The 24900-nt window shown below is 44.9% G+C and overlaps 5 protein-coding genes across 5 annotated transcripts in view; 3 read left to right on the forward strand and 2 right to left on the reverse strand.

Moving 5' to 3' along the window:
- The window catches only part of MYCFIDRAFT_204524 (uncharacterized protein), a gene marked incomplete at both ends in the record, with an annotated part of 2059 nt that extends 1877 nt beyond the window's left edge, over positions 1-182 (forward strand). The window contains one exon of the mRNA XM_007931073.1: positions 61-182. Within this exon, the coding sequence (XP_007929264.1) occupies positions 61-182 (122 nt within the window). The remainder of the gene's footprint in view (positions 1-60) is intronic.
- A 294-nt stretch (positions 183-476) lies between these two features.
- Positions 477-2157, reverse strand: MYCFIDRAFT_31716 (uncharacterized protein; the record flags this gene model as incomplete). The annotated part of the gene is made up of 2 exons (XM_007930602.1): positions 477-1858; positions 1911-2157. The coding sequence occupies 2 exons, from the start codon at positions 2155-2157 to the stop codon at positions 477-479; spliced, it is 1629 nt and encodes a 542-aa protein (XP_007928793.1).
- Positions 2158-3068: 911 nt separating this feature from the next.
- MYCFIDRAFT_156045 (uncharacterized protein) lies at positions 3069-5021 on the reverse strand (the record flags this gene model as incomplete). The annotated part of the gene is made up of 2 exons (XM_007931074.1): positions 3069-4791; positions 4844-5021. The coding sequence occupies 2 exons, from the start codon at positions 5019-5021 to the stop codon at positions 3302-3304; spliced, it is 1668 nt and encodes a 555-aa protein (XP_007929265.1). The 3' UTR covers positions 3069-3301.
- Positions 5022-5234: 213 nt separating this feature from the next.
- On the forward strand, positions 5235-6829 carry MYCFIDRAFT_204526 (uncharacterized protein). The gene is made up of 2 exons (XM_007931075.1): positions 5235-6090; positions 6141-6829. The coding sequence occupies exons 1-2, from the start codon at positions 5263-5265 to the stop codon at positions 6738-6740; spliced, it is 1428 nt and encodes a 475-aa protein (XP_007929266.1). The 5' UTR covers positions 5235-5262; the 3' UTR covers positions 6741-6829.
- Positions 6830-7018: 189 nt separating this feature from the next.
- On the forward strand, positions 7019-9025 carry MYCFIDRAFT_177232 (uncharacterized protein; the record flags this gene model as incomplete). The annotated part of the gene is made up of 6 exons (XM_007931076.1): positions 7019-7164; positions 7202-7445; positions 7518-8634; positions 8674-8773; positions 8930-8946; positions 8997-9025. The coding sequence occupies 6 exons, from the start codon at positions 7019-7021 to the stop codon at positions 9023-9025; spliced, it is 1653 nt and encodes a 550-aa protein (XP_007929267.1).
- Positions 9026-24900: the final 15875 nt, after the last annotated feature.

Below are 24900 nucleotides of genomic sequence, written 5' to 3' on the forward strand. Positions count from 1 at the left end.
TTTTGGGATCGGGTTGGGATAGAGACGGCATGCGCGCTCAGGACAAGATCTAACCCTCAGGCGGTTACAGGATTAATAGGAGTCGGGATAAGCTTGATGAGGATGAGGTTCGGAGGGAATTTAACGATGAGCAGTTAGCGAGGTTGGGGGATAAGAGTCCTTTGTTTAGGTATAAGGATTGAGATGATAGGGGATGGGGAGTTTACCGATTTGATGATGATGATGACAGGAGGGGTGTCGAGTAGATGTGCCTGACAGCCATCGGTGCAAGAACACGAAATCTTTCATACAATGTATACCCCGAGTCGCAGCGCTAAGACGACCATTCCCCAGGAGTCATATCTTCCATGTATATCATCACAAATATGTGAACGAAATCGGTTGAGCAACCACGGCACTTCACAGAAATGATAGATGAAATGTCCCTCATACCATTGAGCACTTGATCGCATCTCCCTCCCTTCCCTCCCTCCCATCTACTCCTTCAACACCCTATAAATCGGATACTCATCCCCAGCCTCAACCGGCACAATCCCAAACGTAACATAACTATCAACATTCTCCGGCTCAAGCGCAATAAACGCCAACGCAGCATTCTTCTGCCTCGTACTAACCCAAAAACTCCCCGCTGGCAAAAGCACCTCCTTCTCCTTCGGCTCCGTCGTAACGGTATTCAGAACATGTCCCTCATAAATCACACCCTCCAGAGAACTGCTCGTGATGTTGAGGGCTTGCACAGTGCCACGATAAGCGGAATCCAGAGTTTCGACTTCTAACCCCAGGATTCGAAGGCGTTCGGCTACTTCGTGCCAGGGGCGTGGGATGATGTATGCTTCTGGTCGGGAGCGGGTGAGGTTGGCGACGGAAGGTGTCGTGGCGTAGAAATCTATGGGGACCTGGACAATGCTGCCGGTTTTTCGATCGACCATTGTGAACGTGCGGTTTTGGAGGGTGTACGAGTCCGTCACGACGATGTCTTCATCGCTTTTGATAAATTCTTGGCGAGCGGTTTCTACGTTTTGCAGAATTTCGAGGTGGTTGTCGCGGGCCGTTTCGAGGATTGCTTCGAGTTTTAGTAGTGCTGTGGCGACACGGCGTTGGAAGTGTTGATTTGCGAGCCGGATTCCTCGCATTTCTAGCAGGAAGCTGATTGTTTGTGTCAGGCCGTGGGCGTTACGACCCGTTCTGGCTTCTGTCACGGCTTCTTCGAAGACGATTCGCGAGCCGGGGGTGGTGTTTGTTGCGCCTGTGACATAGGGCTCCCAGCGAAGACCATAGCTTTCTAGACGTGATCCCATCGCTGGGATGAAGCGGTCAAGCACTTCGGACCGGATTGTGGGATGAATGTTGGGGTTGATGCCGCCAGATATCATCGAATCGGAACCATGCTGATAGTCGCCACCGTAGATTGTAGGAGCAGTAAATTCGTGCAGATCGACTGCGATGTGTGGGCTGAACTTGCTGAATACTTTCTTGATCTCTCGAGACTGCTGCTTATCAAGCTTGATACTCTCTCGGTTAGGATCGAGGTTTGATGCGAGAACTCGCTGAAAATAAGCCACTCCGTCGACATTGTATCTTGGTAGAATTTTGATGTCCATGGTCTCCAGCAAGGAAGCGGTCCACGTCTGATTGGCGTCCATTTTTCCGAGAAGTGCAAGAGCGCCCTGATCTGCTGCAGGCTCATTGCCGTGGATAGCTGCCTGGATGTAGACCTGCAACTTTGTGCTGTTGTGTGTGTTCGCTGGCGAGCTAGAGAGGAACAAGTAGGGAATTGCTTTGCCTTCCTCTGACAGAAAGTCTGCGGCTTGGTAAGAGATCCAATCATTGCGGCTAGCGATGGAGCGAATGAAGTAGTCTGGTCAGATGTGAGTGCGTGAGCAGAGTTTATGTACCGTACAAGTTCATACCAAGCTCATAGAGATCTGTTGGGCCCTCAGTCCCATTTGCCCAGCCCGGTGGTAAGGTCGCTGGGTTCGTAAATGCTGGAGCAATCAGATCTATTCCTTCAATATCTGGGAACGCAGAGGCCACGACATCGCTGTCCTTGATCGTGGTGAGATAGTTGTCGCCGTACGTATATTGTGCGAACGACTTGGAGAGATATTGTAAGACTGCAAATAATGTTCCTGACCTGCAACTCCTGGGTGACGGCATGTCGTCCAGGCCTCTCTGAAGGCTTTCCTAGAAGCGACGTGAACTGGTCCTTGATGATTGAATGGTTTGATTCGCTTCAGCAGCGAGCGTTTTCCTCTGATTGAGGGAGTGGCACAACCCAATGCAAGGCAGATATTCTTCAATGCTCCATAAAGGTGAGAGTCAATGTACATGCCTACAGTGCGACAGACGTGAGAATATATGACTTCAACTCGTTGGCCGTCCAAATGTCTTCGCCGCCATTTTCGCCGCAGTAAATGATACCATTTGCGGCTTGTCATCGGCTGTCATCTCAAATTGATCAACTATTGGACAACGTGAGATGCCCAGCGCTCGTTCAGGAAGCTCGTGGTATAGAAGTCTTGGTCGTCTTGGTATACCATGTCTTTGGCCCCTCCGCCAAGCCATTCAAGGTGGGGCCCGGTATGCGCGGACGGAGGAATACCTGCTAGTATGATGACGTGCTACCTTCTGTAGCGCCTGGCCTATCCTATCTATTTCCGAACGCCGCAAGAATCACAGGAATGAGGATCGAGCAACGTGAGTGAAGCCGAGCCATCAATTTGACGCCGAGCCATCAATTTGACGCCGAGCCATCAATTTGACGCCGAGCCATCAATTTGACGCCGAGCCATCAATTTGACGCCGAGCCATCAATTCGACACCGAAATTACAAGTCAATCCGGATCCAGGTAAGGTAAGATAAACCATCGCTTCGACCTGCCAGGCAAGAGATGGCGAAAGATACCTAGAGTGTCTTCGTTCTACTCGATGGCGATCAATCACGGTGAGCGACAAGTTGATTCAGTGCCATAGGCTGTCCATTGATGCCGTTTGCGTATGGAATGCCCTCGGGTTATGCTGCGTCTCTTACTAACTCCTCATGGCTTTCCCTCTTTCGCGCAGGTCCTGCCTAGCACCAGAATGAGTCGCCAGCATAGGCAATATGCTGGACTGGCCCCTCTTTCGAACCTCGAGCACGGCAGCTGCACGTATGGAAGCGCTGCCAGTATGCAAATCCGAGTCTAAAGGCTGCAGTTGTAATCAATCCATCGGTGGTCGGCCCGTCTATGGTCTCTAGAAAGGTTCATTCCGCCGTAATATATGGAGCAGACCGGTTGCCTGTCTTGAAATGAAGGAGTAATCAGTCCTCATCTTCCTCATCCTCAAGGTCCTCCATATCCTCTGTATCAAACGGCATCATTTTCTCGCCCTTGGCTTCTGTGCTTGCTTCGACGACAAAGTTGGGCGCCACTTCACAATCGGTGAGTTTTGTCATTTCGTCGTCATCGTCGACCGGCTTCTTGGACTTCTTCTTCTCGCCTTCCACAACGGCAGAGCTCGGGTCTCGAGGCTTGAGGCCTTCAATTCTGGCTCGTCTACCAATGATACATCCGACCAATTGCACTCCATCGCCGACTGTGACGCCATCCATGAGCAGGCAGCGAGTGAGACGAGCACCAGCACCAATGTCACAATTTGCACCGATAACGCTCTCTTTGATATTGCTGCGAAAGCCAATCTTGACATTCTCCGCAACCAGGGAGTCCTCTTGAGATACCCGAGCTTGTTGAGCCAAAATTGCGGTGGGGTGGACTTTGTGTTCGTGGCCGAGCTGGTGCGACTGTTGCTTTGCAAGGTAAAGAGAGATATTTAGCAGTGCATGAGTGTTGTCGACGCGCCGTATGAGGGGTTGCGGAGATGTAGAGTTCGGTGTCGGTTGAACATATGCCAGGAGTGAAGGCAGCTCCAGCGTCTCAAGAGCAGGGATAGGTGCTGAGCCACCAACTCGAGAGGCAAAGCCCTTGGTACTTCGCGGGGGTGACGCAATCTTCGTGGTCGACAATTTAGCTGCGTCGGCGATGGGCTCCTCTAATTGTGAGCTCTCCATATCTTCTGACGAGTGTGCTGTTTGGCCGAGTGCTTCGTGTAATGAGATCTTCTCACCCAGGCCATTCTGCCACTGAGCCTTGGCCCACCAGCCAAGCACGTCTTCGCTGATTGAATCGAACTTTTCATTGCGGGCAGCATAATCTTTGACCCATTTCGGAAATATGTAGACATGGGCATCACGGTGCTTGCTCTTCATCTTGACTCGCCCGTACTTGCCAGATAACTGTGATCGGAGCTGGAAAATGCCCTGGCCATCCTGAATCTTGTCATTCAAGGTGTCAGTCGGCATGGCGATGACGAGCTGCTCGATGTCTTGTCGAAGGCTCCCATTCGGGGCTGGAACTGAAGGTAAGTCGAGCGGGACAGTGGCGATGAAATCAGTCTCGTCCTTCTTGTGGCTGATGCCTTCCAGTCCGAGCGTTGGATAGAACAGCGCAAGTCCGCCTTTCCGCTTGGTGCCTCTAGCAGAAAGCGAAAGTGGATTCAAGGTCATCCATTGCTGTATCAAGCGAGTGCCGTCGAGTTCTGAGATGAGATCGCAGGGGAGGACCACGAAGTCGGATGTGATTGCCTGTTGCACTTCAGGCAAACGAAGAAGGAGACCCGTTCCAGTCGTCGGCGTGAGATCAACTGGCGCTATAAGTTCTGGCTTGGGCGAAGGCAGACTTGTCAAGGCCGGATGTGTGGCCAGCGCCGACTCGAGCGCGTGTTGTGATTCTGGAGGAGTCACAAGAGTGATGTCTGGGGAAGGTATCAGCTTCTGGAAGGTCGCCACATGATGGAACGGCCTCACCATTGATTCCCATGCGATAGCACCAGTCCAGCGGATACCACACCATAGGCCGATTCGCGATCGGAATGAGCGCTTTGGGGAAGTCCTTTGGGATGGATGTGAATGTGCTGAGCGATTCGCCTGGACCACAAAGGATGATTGCCTGTAGGCCCGGCGAGGGCACCGTGGCGTGCGGCATGTTGTGTGGATTCCTGTTTGTATCCAATTCAACGTTGCAGTTGAAGATGTTGTTTCGAGTCACGCATCTCGAAATGCTCGGACCCCTGCCCTGATTAGGTTCGGCGCGTGCAGGGAAGCTCGGCTGCCAGCCACTTCACCATGCCAACCTCCCAGCTCACAACACCACTTCTATGTACAGTACATACTGCATACAAAAACATCCCAATGTAGCGCCTCGAGCGCAATAACAGCTCACAAAGATGTCCTACGACTACCGCAAAACAACGACAACGACGCGGAATCGTGGACGTCCTCTATACGCCCCTCCACCTCCACCTGGCGGGCACAGCCGCAGCCATTCAGTTCTGGGCTACTGGGTGCCTCTCGTGACAATTGGCACAATCGCAGTAGGTGGGCTTGCAGCGTGGATCTGGAGTGAACGAAGCGGCCATGACGAAGATGACTACCCATACGACAAGCCTCCGCGACCCCAGACCGGAGTAGGCGCACCATATCCCACCCAAGGCTCGCAACCATACCCTGGACCACCCCAGCCTGCGCCTGGACAGCCGGGATTCGTGCCTCTTCAAGAAGGAGGTCCTCCGCCTCCAGCAGGCGCAGATGGATCTACGGGCGGAAGCTGGGCTGCTGGCGGCGCAGCGAGCACGTATTTCAATGCCAGCTCGACACAAACGAGAGACGTCTCCGAGCAAGGTTTCTTCGGCAGAATGCAGGGCGCAATGCGAAGGACGCCCAGTCCACAGCAGTTTTTTGACAATGCCAGTAAGCAAGTCATGGGCGGCATGGCCGCAGCTGGCGCCGCGCTGAGCAGTATCATTGAGAATCCCGATTCGCGAGACCACAGTCAGGATGGCAGGAGACGAGATGAAAGAGATGGATTTAGTGACCACGAACGCTGGAGCGAAGAGGCTGAAGAAAGGCAGCGCATAAACATTACTGAGAGTGCGGGCGGCAAGCGCAGCTCGAGCAAGGGCAAGAGCAGGTCGAAACGGACTGTGGCGGTCGTTCTGAGCGCCGATGTTGATACATCGGCTGCTGATGATGATGCATTCCATACAGAGCATGGCGTAGGTCAAGCGGTCTTCCTCCCTTCTGGAAATCTGCTAACTTCATCCAGTCCATCTTGTCACATCTCCCATCAGCTCTTAACTCTGAGGTGACGGATCTGTTCGTCCTCATATATGCGCCGAACCTCAAGAATCTGCCCAAGCCGGAACAGGCTACATCCACTCTCGGCTCCAGCTACTCCGCAATTTCGACTCCTGCCCAGACCCCAGCTTCCGAATTGCCGTCCATGTCTCCACGCGTAGAGCCGGCAAATCCAACGTTTGACGCACTATACAACCAGGCACTGTCGCTGGTTAATCATCCGACACAGATAATGCCTTTCACCACTCCTGCTGGATATGTCTCAATGCTCAAGCATCTGTCACCACAGCTTGTGTACATCTCGGACACTTTGTCCGGCCACGATGGCGAGACTGTGGCTCAGCTGAAAGGCTGGGTAGGCCACACCGTTCTTGTCGTAGGTGACGAAGGACATGGAGGCCTTGCAGACACCGAGACCGAGACTGAGGATGAGAGCCGAAGACAGAAGAAGAGTGAGAAGAGCTGGTGGGAGAGATCAAGCTTTGTCGGTTTGGGTAAAGAGGTGGATGTTGTTGACGCCACCCGCGTTGCTGATGACTGGGCACGACGGGTTAATGGAAGAGAGTAAGCTTATGAGCTTGAGAGCAGGAAACATGTGCATAGCCCGCGAAGATCGCGTTTGATATCCCAGTACGAAATGATGATGTTGTTATGCAGCCCTCTTCCGCTGGACATTCAACTCTTGGTGCCATGACACAAGCCACACTGGCCATATCTGCGCAGACTCGATCCATGAAAGAATTGAGGCGCGCAAACAGATATTTCGATCATCGAAACCCTAAGCCGGGCGAACAAGCATGAGGAACAGATCAGAATTTACGGCAAAGAAGCATTGTCCAGCTCTTGATGACCAGGCAACAAACATATCAGCGCCCTCAAATATATATGCAGTGCCCACATCACGTCTGCAACGCCCTCGCAGAATCAACAAGAATGGACACAACGCCTCGGACTAAAATCCAACAATGCATACTCAGACTAAGGGCCGTGCTGTTCACTTTCCTCACTGCACGCATGCTTACATGTGAGAATGCTTTATGTGAGTTCGCATGTGATGAGACCCTTTCTGGAGGCACTATATGAGAACGCTTCGCTTCGTCATGCTTTCAATCTTTTACACACCACTGCGACACCACTCTGGACACAATATCAGACACTACATCCACCTATAGGCCTACTTGAGGCTCGATACTGGAAGAGCGACAGCATTCGTCGCCTGTTACAAACACGCGCCGCTTCGAAGAAGTATACACCATACACACAAAACCGCGCCGTCAAGCCACTACGCATTACATATTGAGCGCCGACCGCTACGGTCGTTCATTGAATTCAATCGGAATCGAAGTCTGCCTTCTGTCCCATCTTGACGCACTCTTGCCAAATGTCTCATCCATTCAAGGCATGGTATGACTTTGGAGGTGTGACGGAGCAGGAACTTCAGCAGGAGAAAGATGTAGACGAGCTCAGAGATTACTTTGTGGAGGACTGGGACAAGGACTGGGAAACTTCGTTTTGGGAGAAGGCTCATAGGGAAGTTATCGAGGGGCATGTTGGGGAGGATGTCGAGGAGCAACCTGCACCGATTGAGCTGGGAATTACTTCGGACCCAACGTCGACGCCATTTCTTGCGAGCTCAGTCTCCTCTGCGAGAAACCAAGTTCACGCGAAATCTCCTCCGACAGTGTTCTCGAAGCGGGGAATACACCATCTTGACGGAGGACTCGAGCAGACTCTTTTCGAAGACGACAGCGAGCTAGCTCTGAGACCGGCTAAGAGATTTAGAGGGTCATTCGCGGTTATGGAGCATAACGAGGACAAGGACGAGTCCGATTCAGATGTGATCACGCCTGCAGCTCCGAGGCGTAGCCAACCTACTCAGCCATTCAAGATATCTAAGAGCAAGCAGAAAATGTCCCGCGCAGACTCGAAGCTCGACTTAGCTAAGGACGAATCAGAATCTGAACAGCAAGGGAGCTTCAGCTCCCAGTCTAGATCTGCTGCTCCTCTTGTCCTCGTACCTTTAGCACCTCCGACCTCGAGGAACAGATCCCGAGTCCCGAGATCTCAAGCACAAAAGGATGCCATTCTTCAGATGCCGAAAGAAAGACGTCCAACTTTCAGCTGGTACCACCGACACAACCTGACTTGCGGAATCATGGAAGAACATCTCGGTCTAACCAGAAAAGTCCCGCAAGATGAACGAGACGGAGAACGCATCTTCAGTTTCCTCTTCGCGGACGACGTAGCGTTGTCTAGGCAGAAAGCTGGGAGCAAGTCTTGGGCTAAAGCCATCTACAATTCCTACGGTCAGAAGGATCGCACTAGTGCAAGACGTCGTTGGGATCCCGTACAGGCTGCGATCGAGGCACCAGCACATTCTAAGCCTGTCGAGTACACCGAGTTAGTACAGAAAGTAAGGGACGCGGCAAACCAGCTCAATATACAGAGTAGGCTTCCTCCGGGTCAGACGAAAATAGTGGATTTCACCAAGAACTTTTGAGGGAACTTGAATGCGATGGAGGAAATGATTACGGAAGAGAATAGCGTTGCATTCCTAGACGTATTTCAGATCATGTACTCCAGAATCTCGGAAAGCTTTTCGTAGAATGTACTCGAGAAAAGGGTTACGGAGGAGAGTAGGGCAGGGCCTTTTTGGGCGCGTAATTTTCTAGCAATATACTCTTAAATGCTCGAAGTATCTTCCTAGAATATACCGTTTCTCCTTAAATCAATACTATATTGCTCTATCTCTGTCAGGGCCAAAGGGGCTACACGTGATTGGCATGTAACTAGGCCGAGTAAAGCCAGGGTCTCAGTGCCTCAGGCAGGGCTTGGCGCTTGGCGTTAGGCTAACTGGCCTGCCTTCCTCCCTCTCCTCCTAGATCCTTATCGAATACTACCTATACCTACTACTACCCTATCTACCTACTAATATAACCCTTCTTATATAGTATTCGATCTACCCTTTAAGGGCAGTAGCTAGATAGTCCTTATTTTAAGCTTTTAGTAGTATAGCTACGAAAACTATCGATTTAACTATATTACGCCCGAAGAACGGGACCTATACGTACTATTCTATCGAAACAACCGTACTAATTATTAAGCAAGGCCTTCTATACGGCCTATTATACTAAATTAATCGCACTAAGCCGATACCTACTAATTCCGCTATATCCGTACTATAGAGGCCTATAATATATTATTAGTATTACCTCTTATTACAATAGCCGGCTTATTACGAAGCAACAACAATAACCGCGGCGCCGCTAGTAGCGCTAGCAATAACAACACTAGTAGTTGTAAGAAGGGTTATATTAGCAGGTAGATAGGGTAGTAGTAAATTAGTTTAGTATTCGATAAGGATCTAGGAGGAGAGGGAGGAAGGCAGGAGAGTTAGCCTAACGCCAAGCGCCAAGCCCTACCTAGGGCATTAAGACCCTAGCTTTACTCGGCCTAGTTATATACCAATTACGTATAGCCTCTTTAGCCCTAATATACGCTTCCTTTCTAAAGGCCGCGCCCTCGTAGCCGGTCTTTGTTCTAGTCTTAACCCCTATTGCTACTAACTTAGCAGGTCTAATAAGCCGCTTAGTCCGCGCTAAATTGAACACTTAACTATCTAATTATGTAACTATATTAAACCTTACCTTTAACACAATATCTAACTCTAACTACGCTATCCTTATATATAATAAAGTAATATATAACTATAAGAATTGAGGACTATCGACTAATTACAATACGAGCGCGTCTTCCCTACTATAATAGGTAGACGTACGAGGTATTACAGCCCTACCTCCGTTCTAAGTAATATCGTACCGAGTTCTTTGCGTCTACTCTTAAAAGACCTAGCAATGTCCGCTTCCGAGGGTTTGTCCGCTTCCGAGGGTTATTGTTCTTATTGTTTGTAGTTTCGCTAGCCCTAATTAGCTAGGTTTAGTAGCCTTCAATTGTTAATCTTATCTTATCTTTTCCGAAAAAACATAGCTCGTCTAGTTTCTATAGGTAAAGGCTATTATAAGTGTAGTAGTAGAGGTTCGCCCCGCTTAAAGGGTTAGATAGATCGAGGAGTAACCTATTGTCCGTAAGATCGACCCCGGCTAGCTTAGCTCTATAGTTTTGCCCTTAGTTAGTCTATTAGTCGCTCAATCTTTTAGGCGGCTTAAAGTTTTAATCAAAGTTTTAATTAAAGGCGCCTCGGCTCGTAGTATAGGTAAGGTTGTGCCTATAGGCGCAGTAACAATAGTAAGTAATATTAATAATAGCGGTGCTAGCCGTCTTAGCGCTAACTTTACCTTGCTTCTAATTTCCTTCTTTAACTAATAACAACTCGGCAACACCGTTACTAATATAGCGGTATCCTTCCTTTCTTAAACAGTAACACACTCCGTAACACTATTACTAATATAGCCGCGCCGGCCGCGCCGTCGTTATTATTACTATCGCTATTTACGCGCGCGCCGTCCTCGCAGATCGCCTAGGCCTTAAGGCCTCGATAGAATAAAGGAATAAAAGGGGGACCTATAGGGCGTATTAGTAAAGAGGTAGAGTCCTTAAAAGAGTAGGCAATTAGTTAATTAACGCGTCGTAGCGCACCTAGTATAGTCTTATTGTCCTAGTTTGCCGGCCTCTAATTAGTTAGCTAATAGCACCCCGGGGGTAGCATTGTCCTAGGCCTTAATAGTAACATTATAAGCTTTTAGCCTTCTTCTTGTTCTTTACGCTAGTCTAATACTTATCTAATAACTCGGTTATGTCCTTAAAGGATCCTTTAGCTTCCTACGAGTCCTATTTAGGTAAATAGCCTTGCTACCTTAGGAGGTATTCCTTCTTGCCTTTCCTAGTCCGGTGCTATAGGATACGTTCTATAGACTATAGCTCTTCGCTATTAGCTAGTATGTCCTCGGATTTAGTAGGTGCTTTATCCCCTTCGCGTAGGTAGTACGGCTTAAGGAGGGATATATAGAAGGTGTTATAGATAGTGTAATAAGGTAGAAGCTACAACTAGTAAGCCTGTATACCCTTAGCTTCTCGAATACGGAATAGGCCAATGTATCTTAGTGCGAGCTTAGGCCTTGTTTTGCTATTAGGTAATAGGTGTTTGCGGATACGGAGGTTCTTAGTACTTAGCATAACTAGGTCGCCTTGCTTGAAGGTCGTTAGCGTATAGTGTTTGTTATAATAGGTCTTTTAGTCCTCTTAAGCCTTCGTCAACTTCTCGGCTATCTTAGTATAGATTTCTCGCATCTTTTGAACCCTCTTAATAGCTGCTAGTATCTTAGGTATTAGCACTTAACGCGCTTCCCTTTCCTTACGCTCGGCCTCGAGCGATAGGGGGTCTTATAGCATCGCAGCGTTCTAGCCTATTATAGCTATATATAGTAATACCTTAGTTAATAAGTAGACACTGTTATTATATACAAATTCAGCTAGTTATAGGAGGTTAACCTAGTCGTTAGGATTCTCGTTAATATAGCTGCGTAGGTATTGCTATAGGGTAGCATTCTACCTCTCTATTTAACCGTTAGTCTATAGATAGAAGGCTGTTAATAGCCGATGCTTTAGTCTTAGCTATAGGCATATTTCGCTCTAATAGTGCGATATGAATATCGAGCCCCTATCGGAGACTATCCCCTTAGGGGTTCCCTAATAGGTATAGAAGATGTTAGTCTATAGCGCCTTAGCTAGGTTAATAGCCGTCTAATCCTTTCGGGCAGGAATGTAACGAGCGCCCTTAGTAAACCGGTCTACGATAACTAGGATAGCATTATACACATCCTTGCTTCCTCTACGCTTAGCAGGCGGGAGGCCTGTAATAAAATCTATTGTAAGCTTAGCAAATAGCTTCTTTAGAACAGGGAGTGAAGACAACTCGCTAAATAGTAAGTGCTTTAGTGCTTTGACTCGTTAATATACGGCATACGTGTTTACGTAGTCCTTTATGTCCCGCTTACTATTTAGCTAGTAGTATGTGCGCGATAGTAGCTCGTGCGACCTCTCTATGCTATAGTAACCGGCAAGCTTACTATTATAGTGTCGCTTAAGAAGTTCTTGTCTAATCGATTGTTTAGCGGGGACATAGTATCTGCCCTTAAACCTTAAGTAACCTTTGTCGTCGATCGACTAATTACTCTTACTAGATCGAGTCTTTCGCCTACTTATAAGCTTGTCTATACGTTTAGTAGCAAAGGCGTCCCTCTGCTAAGCCCGTAATAGCTTATCTATAAACGATTGACTATCCCTATTTGTAAGGTTATTTAATAGCACCCTCGCTATTAAACGAGGTACGCATTATATGCATCTAATAGTACTAGCAGCCGGATTAACTATATTAGTGCTTTAATCGCTATTACTATATATAGCGATATCGACTAGGGAGTTATTATAACTTCTCCTATCTGTGTCCTTAGCTCTTGCCTTAATACGCACTATTAATATAGCAAGAGTATTAATATACTTCAAGCCGTCGCAGAGTCCGGTAAGCCGCTTATCCTACGCGTGCTTATTAACAACACGGGCTATAGCAATCTTATGCTATAGGGTTAGAAACAATAAATTAATAGATTGCTAAGTCCCGCTATCGTAATTAGGTCGCCTCGATAGGCTATTAGTAGGGTTGCTTACGCCTAGCCGATATAACACATTAAAATCAAACCTAGCGAGGTAGACGGCCTATCTAGCTTGTCGACCTATAACCCTAGTAACCTTCGTAATTCTACGGAGGTTATTATAGTCCGTATAGACCTGAATAGTGTACTATACGCTATCGAGATAGTAGCGCTAGTGCTTAAAGGCCTCGATAATAGCTAGGAGCTCTTGCTCGTAGGTCTCGTAGCGGCGCTTAGCGTTAATCATCTTCCTCGAGAAGAAGGCAATCGGGTGCTAATAATAGTCCTTATCTAATTGCTAGGATATAATAGCCGATATAGCGAACTATAAAGCGTTAGTCTTAATGCGGATTAGTTTGCTTAGTACGAAATAGTATAATAAGGGGACTTTAGTAAAGCGTTGCTTTAAGCCGTTAAAAGCGGCTTATGCTCTATTAGTCTATTTAAACTCTTTAGTCGGGTTAGCCTTAGTTTTAGTAAGCTTAGTTAGAGGCATTATATGCCGTAAATAGCTCTTAATAAAACGACGATAGAAATTAGCGAAGCCGAGGAACGACTAAAGTTCCTTAATACTAGTAGGTATTAGCTACTTAGTAATAGTCTTAACCCGGTTAGGATCAGCCTTAACGCCCTTAGTCGATACGAGGAAGCTAAGGAAGGACACCTCTTTAGTAGCAAAGGTGCATTTAGAAGGCTTGCAATATAAGCTATAGGCTCGTAGGCGATCGAGCACCTTACGGACTATAGCCTAGTGCTCCGCAATGTTAGGTAAATGTGTGTAAACTAGGATGTTATCTAGGTAAACCACACAGAGATAGTCTAATAGGCCTAAAAGGGCCTAATTAATATAGGACTGAAATGTTATAGGGGCATTAGCTAGGCTAAATAGCATAACTAAGTATTCGAAATAGCTATAGCGAGTACGGAAGGCTGTTTTCTATTCGTCGCCCTTACGAATGCGGATACGATAGTACGCATCCTTAATGTCTAGTATAGTATAGTAGTAGGCACCCGAAAGGCGATCGAGGGTCTTATTAATAAGAGGAAGTAGATAGCGGTCTTTAATAGTAACAGTATTAAGCCCTCGATAGTCGACACATAGACGCAGGCTACTATCTTTCTTTAGTACGAACAGGATAGGTATACTAGTAGGGCTGTTGCTGTACCGAATTCGACTATTAGCTAGGTTTTCCTCTAGGTACTTACGTAATATAGCAAGCTCTCGTTTACTAAGGTTGTAGAGGGGGCTAAAAGGAACCTCCTTACCCTCTATAATATTAATCTTATAATCCGTCTCTTTAAATATAAGCAATGTCGATGCTAAGTGGTGTTTAAATACATTAATATAGGTCTCTCGAATAGGTTCTAGTATACGCTTAAGTTGTTTAGGATCTATGCTATTAGGGGGCACTAGTTTATCGTTATTACTACCGAGTAGGTCGGCAGTTAGATTAGCTAAGGCGGGGGTTAGGTTGCTAATAAATAGGACCCTAATATTATTAGGATACTCGCTAATGTCGATATGTTTAATGTCCTCTCTCCTAGCGATTCTAAATCGCTATTATTAACTGCCTAAGTCTATAACTATAGCATAGTACTTAAGAACAGGGTTGCTAATAACAATAGTAGCTCCCCTATATAGGTTATCTATATCTACTGCGTAGGCAGTGAAGTCTAGTAGGCGTTTATTTCCGAGGTCGTCCTTTAGGGCTATAGGAATATAGTAGGCCCTATAGGTTAAGTGCCGAGCGTTATTAAACTAAGCAAGGGTTAGCAGGTTAGTCTTCGGCAGTTGTCGAAGGTCTAATTGCTTAGCTAGGCGATAGCTAATAAGGGCACTAACTGAATTTCCTAGATCTAGTATAACCTTAGTTTAATAGCTAGTGCCCTTCGTGTCCTATACAAGGTAGGAGCGTATTATAGCTAGCACAATGTCGATAGTCTTACGCCGTACGAGGCTAATAGTTAGTGCGGCGCTTATTCTTTTTTCGAAGGACCGACAGGGGTAGTATTAGCGGCTAAAAGGTGCTTACGGTACTTAGCGGCGGCACGATCGATTCGGGCCTAGTCCTTAGGTTTGTCGCATTAGCCTAGTAGATAGCTAGTGCTATTACAATTGAAGCATTTCAATCTAGTTAGGGGGTTGCTATAGCCGCTATTGCTGCTATTGTTAGTTAAGCGATTAGTACTATAGGGATACGAGCCTCTTCTACGGCCCCTATCGCGGCCTCCTCTATATAGCCGCCGGCTACGGCTTCTTCTACGATCGTTACTGTTCCTATTGTTAGCATTGTTGTCTTAGTAGGAACCTTAGTTTCCTCCGCGGCTACGGTTGCTACGGTTGCTAGTAGGTCGGATCCTTAATTCTAGTCGTTACTAGAGCTAGACAGCTCGTTTAGCAGTTTCGACTTCGACTATAAATTGAATGCGTATAAGATTGGCCTGTTTAAACATACGGCGGCGGTCCAATTTAAGGACTAATTCCTACCTCAATTTAGGGCGTATTTCGGAGATCTAGATAGAATTAGTTTTAGTCGGGAGGTCGTCTTCGAGGGTCTTTAAATAGGCCTTAAATAAGCGAGCCGATTGATTAGTCTTTTGTTTAGCTCGAAGGTACTAGTCCTAAGCGTGTTGTTGCCTTAGTATAGGGTTTCTAAGGGTGTCTAGCATAATAGTTTTGTAGGTCTGCTACTAAACAGCAGTCTAGTTATTAAGGGAATTAAAATAGTTATCCTAGGTGCGCTTTAGGTCGCCGTTAATGTACTGCATAGCATAGACGACTAGTGAATAGTCGTTTAGTAGAGCCCTAGGTGCGTTTCGTTAGTTAAGCTTACAGTTACGAATGTAGTCGTTGTATTGCTTTCGACTAGAGCTATTAAACACGGTATAGTCCTTGAGTTTAGCATCCTTCTTCTAGACTAGGACTAAGGGTAAGGAAGGCCCTGCTATCGGCTTAGTATTAGTTGTTAGGGCCTCCTAAAGGCGGCGAATTTCGAGGAGATTATCCTTTAGCTATTGTTCTTAACGTAGGGCAGTAAGCCTGTTTTAGGTAGCTTCTTAAAGTCTCCCTACTAGTTAAGGACTAAAGGCTAGTTAGCTATATCGACGATTAACAATGTTATTAAGAATGTCGTCGATAGGCAATTCTAGGTCGTTACCTAGAACTATAGGTTCTTTAGCAGGCCTAGTAGTAGGCTCTTTAGCAGGCACCTTAGTAGGTGCTTTAGCAGGCACTTTAGTAGGTACTGTGCTACTAGCATTGTTATTGCTAGCGCTGCTAGCGGTAGCACGGTTATTGTTGCTTCGTAATAAGCCGGCTATTGTAATAGGGGGTAATACTAATAATGTATTATTAGCCCCTAAGATGCGGATGTAGCGGAATTAGTAAATATCGGTCTAGTGTGCTTAACTTAGTGTAATAGGCCGTGTAGAAGGCCTTGCTTAATAATTGGTACGGTTGTTTCGATAGAATAGTACGTATAGGTCCCGTTCTTCGGGCGCAATATAGTTAAATCGATAGTTTTCGTAGCTATACCGCTAAAAGCTTAAAATAAGGACTATCTAGCTGCTGCCCTTAAAGGGTAGATCGAATACTGTATAAGAAGGGTTATATTAGCAGGTAGATAGGGTAGTAGTGAATTAGTTTAGTATTCGATAAGGATCTAGAAGGAGAGGGAGGAAGGTAGGAGAGTTAGCCTAACGCTAAGCGCCAAGCCCTGCCTAGGGCATTAAGATCCTAGCTTCACTCGGCCTAGTCACATACTAATTACGTATAGCCTCTTTAGCCCTAATAGTAGTACAGAGCCTATTAATAAAGAACCTATAATTCCCGGTAATAACCTAGAATTGCCTATTAACAACATTCTTAATAATATTGTTAATCGACGATACGGCTAACTAGCCTTTAGCCCCTAGCCGATAGCGAGACTTTAAGAAGCTACTTAGAACAGGCTTACTGCCTTACGTTAAGAACAATAGCTAAAGGATAATCTCCTCGAGATTCGCTATCTATAGGAGTCTCTAATAACTAACGCTAAACCGATAGTAGGGCCTTCCTTACTATCCGTCCTAGTTTAGAAGAAGGATGCTAAGCTTAAGGACTACACTATATTTAATAGCTCTAGTCGAAAGCAATATAACGACTATATTCGTAACTATAAGCTTAACTAGCGAAACGTACCGAGGGCTCTTCTAGACGACTATTTACTAGTTGTCTACGCTATATAGTACATTAATAGCGACCCGAAGCGCACCTAGGATAACCATTTTAACTCCCTTAATAACTAAACCGCTGTTTAGTAGCAAACCTACAAAACTATTATACTAGATACTAGTACCCTTAGAAACCCTATACTAAGGCAACAACACGCTTAGGACTAGTACCTTCGAGCTAAACAAAAGACTAATTAGTCGGCTCGCTTATTTGAGGCCTATTTAAAGACCCTCGAAGACGACCTCCTAGCTAAGACTAACTCTATATAGATCTCCGAGATACGCCTAAAACTTAGATAGGAGCTCGTCCTCGAATTAGACCGCCGTCGTATATTCGAACAAGCTAACCTAATACGTATTTAATTTATAGTCGAAGTAGAAACAGCTAAACGAGCTATCTAGCTCTAATAACGACTAGAATCGAGGATCCGACTAGCTAGTACTAACCGCGGCAACCGTAGTGCCTATAGAGGAAACTAGGGTTCCTACTAAAACAACAATGCTAACAATAATAGGGATAGTAACAATAACCGTAGAAGAGGCCGTAGCCGACGGCTATATAGAGGAGGCCGCGATAGGGGCTATAGAAGGGGCTCGTATCCCTATAGTACTAATCGCTTAACTAATAATAGTAGCAATAACAGCTATAGCAACCCCCTAACTAGATTAAAGTGCTTTAATTGCAATAGTACTAGCTATCTACTAGGCTAATGCGACAAACCTAGGGACTAGGCCCGAATCGACCGTACTGCCGCTAAGTACCGAAAGCACCTCTTAGTAGCTAACGCTACCCCTATCGGTCCTTCTAATTAGTCGAAAAAAGAATAAGCGCCGTACTAACTATTAGCCTTATACGGCGTAAGACTATCGACATTGTGCTAGCTATTATACGTACCTATCTCGTATCGGACTCGTATAGCACTAATTATAAGACTAAGGCTATACTAGATCTAGGAAATTCAGTTAGTGCCCTTATTAGCTATCGCCTAGCTAAGCAATTAGACCTTCGACAATTGCCTAGGACTAACCTAATAACCCTTACTTAGTTTAATAACGCTCGGCACTTAACTTATAAGGCCTACTATGTTCCTATAGTTCTAAAAGACGACCTCGGCAATAAGCGACTACTAGACTTTACTACCTACGTAGTAGATATAGACTACCTATATAGGGGAGCTACTATTATTATTAGTAACCCTATCCTTAAGCACTACGCTATAGCTATAGACTTAGGTAGTTAGCAATAGCGATTTAGAATCGCTAGGAAAGAGGATATTAAATATATTAATATTAGCGAGTGCTATAACGATATTAGGGTCCTGTTTATTAGCAACCTAATACCCGCCTTAGCTAATCCGACTACCGACCTACTCGGTAGTAACGACGACGAACCTGTGCCCCCTAATAGTATAGTGTTAGAGGCTATACGTAATTAGTATGTAACTAGCTCGAGTAAAGCTAGGGTCTTAGTGCCTTAGGCAGGGCTTAGCGCTTAGCGTTAGGCTAACTAGCCTGCCTTCCTCCTTCTCCTCCTAGTTCTCTATCGAATACTACTCGTACCTACTACTACCCTATCTACCTGCTAATATAACCCTTCTTATATAGTATTCGATCTACCCTTTAAGGGTAGTAGCTAGATAGTCCTTATTTCAAGCTTTTAGCGGTATAGCTACGACTAAGACTAATCTAACTATATTGCGCCTAAAGAACGGGACCTATACGTACTATTCTATCGAAACAACCGTACTAATTATTAAGCAAGGCCTTCTATACGGCCTATTATACTAAGTTAAGTATACTAGGCCGATATCTACTAATTCCGCTATATCCGTATCTTAGGGGCTAATAATATATTATTAGTGTCGCCCCTTATAATAGCCGGCTTATTACAAAGCAATAACAACCGCGGCGCCGCTAGTAGCGCTAGCAATAACAACGCTAGTAGCATAGTTCCCGCTAAATGTTACGGAAACTTTTTTACTAATCGCGACGATCCTGTCGATAGGATCGCTTAGGATCCTTAGGATCCTTAGGATCCTTAGGATCCTTAGGATCGCACGTTAAAGATCTTGTCTAATAGGATCGTCGCGATCTAGAAATTCTAGCAAATCTGTTCGTAGTAAGAATTTTATTCTTTACCGTCCGACTCGTATATCGAGTCGGGCTCGAGTCGTCGTATATACTAGTACTAGCATTTGAATTACATTTTCTATCGGATCTGTATATTATACGATTATTGCTTCTACTAACATCCAACGTTTATACGCATACTCGGGTAACTACTAGCATTTGTATACGTCTACTACGTATACTAAGTTAGTACCGACTTAGCGACCGACTCGTATAGTGTTAATAGATTTCGTTATATTATATAGGGCATCTATTTATTACAGTTAATAAGAATGTATTCTATTCGTCCTCTACGGCTATATTAAAGCGATATACCTCTACCTTCTTTCGTTTGTTTCCTTTCGACTTCTTCTTCTCTTTTACTATATATCTCCTAATTCTTCGATCCTACGTCTCCTCGTTAAATGCTATCTCCTTAACTTTGCCGCTGTCCGCCTCTATATCCGCCTACTATATCTACTCCCCCTCTTCTAGCCCTAATATATCCCTAACGCGATTACTTACCGCCGCGAATGAAGTCTTGTCTATTATATAAGACTAGTCGGAATACCTGCTATTCTTGTAGTAATTAGCGCGCAATCCTTCCCTATTGCTATTACCGTAGTATATCTATACCTTTAGTATTAATTGTCTTCGGTTCTATTGTATTCTATTGTCTCGGTTGCACTTATGCCGTTGCCTCCCCGTACCGAAGCAAACGGATTAGCAGCCCCTATCGGCTCCTAATCTGTCGCTTAGAAACTGCTCTATAGTATAGGTAGTCTAACATCGTTTTTCTTAGGTAGGGCCTCCGCCTCCGCTAACCTATCTATCGTATTGTCGCCGGCTTTAAGTTGTTTACTTAATTGTTGCCCGGTAGACGCTTTAGGACCTATCGATTATATTAGTAGGTAAGAGAAACACGGCGCTCGTAGACTACTCTTACTATAGCGCTCGATCGATCCGCCTTTATCGTCGGAATCTAAAACGACGTCGATTGCTACAAGTACATCGATGTCGTTACGCACGCTCTTAAAGTTATTTATTAATAATTTAGGGGTATCCTATACTCTGCCTATATACTATATATATATCTTCTACGCTTTCGACAACCGAAGGTTACGAGCAGCTTAATCCGTCGCATTCTACGTAGTTATCCGATCTAGGAACGGCTAGTGTATTAACTTGTAATCTAGGGCTAGCTAGATCGCTTTACCTCTAACTTTAGTTAAATGCGACTCTATCGACTATCCGGTTAGTATTCTACCGAGTACCGTAGCGGTAGACAATATTATAAAAGGGGTAACTTTGTAGTAGTACTGTTTAACATACATCTTCTAGTCTCGCCGATCCTGCCGGAGTAGCATACCCGCTAGACATTTGTATATAAGCTTACTAAGGTAGCGCGTAGTATATGTCGACCGTTAGCTATTATCTAGTAACTATGCTATTTTAGAGAGGGTCTTACTAGTTTCTCGTCGTAGTACTCGAAGATTTGGTTGTCGAGCATCCTCTTAGTATATGCTATCCTTTTTAGAGTATCGGTTATTGCGATCGGTGCTTAGTTTGTTAAGGTTAATCGGATATAGGTATTAATATAGCCTCGCTCCTTTCGTATAGCTTCTCGCAACTATTCTAATATTAGTCTCGATGCTATTATATCGGGATCTCTACCGACTGCTTAGACTACGTCTCTCGACGGTATATAGCTACCTAGCTATAGCGCTATTATACGTAAAGCTAGTAATCGATCGTAGTTTTTACTATATACCTCCTTAATTGTTTCGTCTACCTATACTAGGGTTTAGGTAGTAGGAAACATCGTCTTACATCCTTAGGCCCTAGTTAACGTAATAGCGAATAGTTTACGACGCGTCTCGTTATATAAGATTTGCTCCCTTACTTCGAGTAAGCCCTTCTTTCGATTTAAACGTTCTTTACTAGAAGTCGTTAAGCCTTTGTCTCGCTTCTTACGTCGTTTTAATAGCTTTATATCGTCGCTCTAATCCGCCCTATCGTCGCCGTACTTCCGTTTTAGCCTTACCGGATCTTTACTATTCTTGCCCTTATGCTAGTTACGTTAGTCCTCTATTACCGTACTCTAGTTACGTTACCTTTATAAATTTCGATCTAATGCTAGTCGCTATATATAAACGAGTATCCTCTCCGTTTTCTTCTTCGAATCTAGTATCCCTATCCGACTCTATCGAGTTAGATAACGACTTAGTTCTATATTTATCTTCTTCGTAGTTGCGACCTATCCTAAGTGTACTACAACGAGTAGTAGTATTATTGCGAATCTAACGTAGTATATATTAGACTATACGCGTCTTCGTGCTTGTTTATTCTACGAAAAGGGGGGTATTAAATTGCGGTTTCATCTTCTGCTCCTATATAGACTGCCCGAGTCGCCGTCTATAATCGCTTATTAGTCCTGTCGGATATGCCCCGCTAACGCTAAAGCATAATCGTAGCCTATAGACTGTTCGCTATTTTCGTACCTTATCGACGCTAGCCCGATTCGGTCGCGAGTCGGATTCGGGAACTATTAATCTAGCGCTATTATTAGTCTAGCGGTAATTATTACAGTCTATGCCGACGGTATATAGCAACACTATCGACATTGCACTAAAGCAATCGGCGTATTTAGACTATTTATTCCTCGCTCGGTCGCTACTACGGTATATATAGATGTATGTTCTTTATTAGTAAATCAATCGGCGTTAGCTAATCCGCTAGGTCGAATATATACCTTCGAAGCCGCCTCGTAGCATTACGGGTTAGTTAGAACTATCTCTATCGGCGTGTTTAGCCAATTCGAGGTTAATAATACCGTAGAGGCCCTATACTCGATAGATGCAATTCCAACTAGATTAGCTAGAGGCATGCAATCTACCCTAGTACGACGACTGCTAGTCGCAGCCGATTTAGCCTTTCCTTAACTATCGCGCTACCCCGAGTCCGCTATCGCTATAGCGCGATTAGGGTGCTTAAATATAGGCCGAGATTAAATAGATAAAGGAAGAGATCGCGGCGCTTAAGACTACTATACGTGATATGCTTACTATATATTAGTATATGTCTAAGATTAAAGCGTAGTACTTATCGTAGTCGGGGCATCTTGCCTTCCGTTTAATAAATAGATTAGTGCCTATTACTATTAGAGTAGGACTTCTATGTCGGACTTAGTGAAATTAATTATTTATCTTGCTTTTCTGCGTTTATATTTACGCTCGTTCTGCCTCCTTAATTTGCCTATAGATTGTAAATCGTAGCTATAGGCCTCTGCCTAATATATCGGATAGACTAGCCCTCTACTGTCGCTCGTTATTAATTCGAACGTGTCTATATTAGTCGCTTATTTAATGTAAGGCGTCGACGCCGGCTTCGAAACTATAATCTACCCGCAGTATCTTAACTAATCGTTCGAGGTCTATATTATCGACTCCTACTAACGCGCGGCCTCTAACTACAGGTTAGCGATAATCGAGTTTATATAGTCGATATATAGGTTTTACCTTCCCGTTCTGCTCTTATACTATAACTATGCTCTGCTACACATTATTTAGCATGCGGTACGGCGGCACCGCTCTAGATCCTTCTAGTGTCGCTAGTCTAGTATCCGTAGATATAGCAATTTCCGCGCAATCGCTAGTATCGCCGACTCTACGCGTTGTTACGCGTACCGTTTTTCGTCTCGTCCGTCGGCGATAATTAGAACAAATCTTGTATACTAGGCACCTAAACGTAGTCTGTCCCTCTACCGTACGGATCTGCTTTACTACCTTAGGGAACTCTTCTTCGTATTTCTCGTCTATTAATACTAGGTCGTATAGGTAACCTTGCGTCCTTCGGCGTTCCGGCAATAATAGTAATCGGAACGTGCTGCTAATCTAACTAGACTCCTAAATTGACCTCTCGACGCTAGCGTAAAATGCGTAGTATATCGACGGCAATAGGCTAAGGCCGCGGGTAATACCGCCTATTAAATATTAATCGCGAGGTAGTTAAGTACGTAGCATTCTCGAAGGCGGTAGTTGTATATATAGCGTAGTAGAAAGTCGACGTTAGTTAGCAGTAGAAACTAGAACTACTCTAGTCGCGGGGTTTGCTAATGCCGACTCGGGCCCTAATTCGGTATCGAATCGGGTGCTAAGCCTACTAGGCAACTTCTACATCCTCTATTACTAACTTCGGTAGCGGGTTCGGCAAATTACGTTATCTATTATCTCGCTTCTTAACCTTACGCCTAGTATATTATATTGCCGCGGATTTATATACGGTCGTTTATTCGGCCTCCTACTTAGACTACTACTCTAGTATACGATCTATAGAATATTTCGATCGTTTCATGCCTTTGTTTACTACTTATTATAGCTAAATATATGCCTTTTCGCCGCCGATAGAGTTAGTAGCATCTATAGAAAACATGCTATCTTAATCGTTAGCTCGAACTATCTATATGCCCTGCTCTCGGGTCCTAAGACTAACCGCCTTACTAGCCTATACCCTCGTACTATAGCGGGTCTAGTCTACCCGCTATCGTATAATAATTGTTAGTTACTATAAGGACATAGATCGGTTAATTCGGCTGTATTGTATAGCTTATAAGCACTCGCGTCTCGCGCCGGCGATCGCAGTCGCAACTCTGCTATAGATAGGCTTATATTTACATTACTAACTTTCGATTACTTATTACGTAGTACTATATTTACTGCGACTTGTTGGTCCTATATCTAGAACCGTCTATCGTATAGGGGTTTATACTACAACGATTATCTATAGCCTTATTACTTCGGTTACTAGTTGCGTAACTGAACTATTATATACTTAAGCGCTAGATGCCTCACTTCGTCGATTTATTAGCTAGTTAGGCCCGACTCGCTAACCGACCCGGTTACGAGGTAGGCATTTAAGGTCGTTACCTTTCCTTATTACTACCTTCTTTAATATTTACTATTAACTCGCACTAATACACCTGTTCTATATATATGCACCCCCTTACCCTCCCTATCGCACGTATAGTATATTATTTCCTTCGCTAATGCCCTATTCTAACTCGTATATAGGCCGCACTATGTAACTTAGCCGTCGTACTCGACTAGCGTTAAGCTAGTATATATAGACACTCGTTATATAACGCAACTCTAACGGCTCGCGTTAGGGTCGGTAGGTATAAGTAGCTCTCCGCTCCTATTCTTACCTCCGCCGACTCTAACGTATAGCGAATTTTACTAACTCTATTAGTTTATCTGCTACTCTCGGATAGTATACGTCGTTGTCGATCTATAGTCCCTAACCTCTGTTATATAAGTATTACTAATTAGTATAACCTGTTATATACTAATGCTATATACTAGTTACAAACTCGTCGCCTACTGCCTTTACCGAGATAGTAGTCTCTACGAATGTCGAGGACTAGCTAAAGGACAACGAGCTACTAATTAAAGCCTTAAATAGCGGCAAAGACGTCCCTAAATATGTTATACTAAACCTATATAGCATCGACAAGCCTCTTCTTACGTTAGCAATAAAAAGGCTCCTTCCGTATCTAGAGAAACATTTTTTATTTAACTAGTTAAAGGGGAAGTGGAGTCGCTAGCCCGTTAAGGGGCATTATAAGGAGGAGAAAGCTATAGTATACGCTATTGCTAGCAACCTTAACTATCCTACTAAACCTAGACGTGCGCTATTAATACCCGAATAGTACTTTAAAGATCCTAAATAGGCTCCGAAGTAGTACGTTAGGGGAATGCTTCCGTAGGACAATACAAATAGTCCGAATAATGAAATTTAGAG

The sequence above is a fragment of the Pseudocercospora fijiensis genome, assembly GCF_000340215.1.
Source record: "Pseudocercospora fijiensis CIRAD86 unplaced genomic scaffold MYCFIscaffold_7, whole genome shotgun sequence".
NCBI lineage: Eukaryota > Fungi > Ascomycota > Dothideomycetes > Mycosphaerellales > Mycosphaerellaceae > Pseudocercospora > Pseudocercospora fijiensis.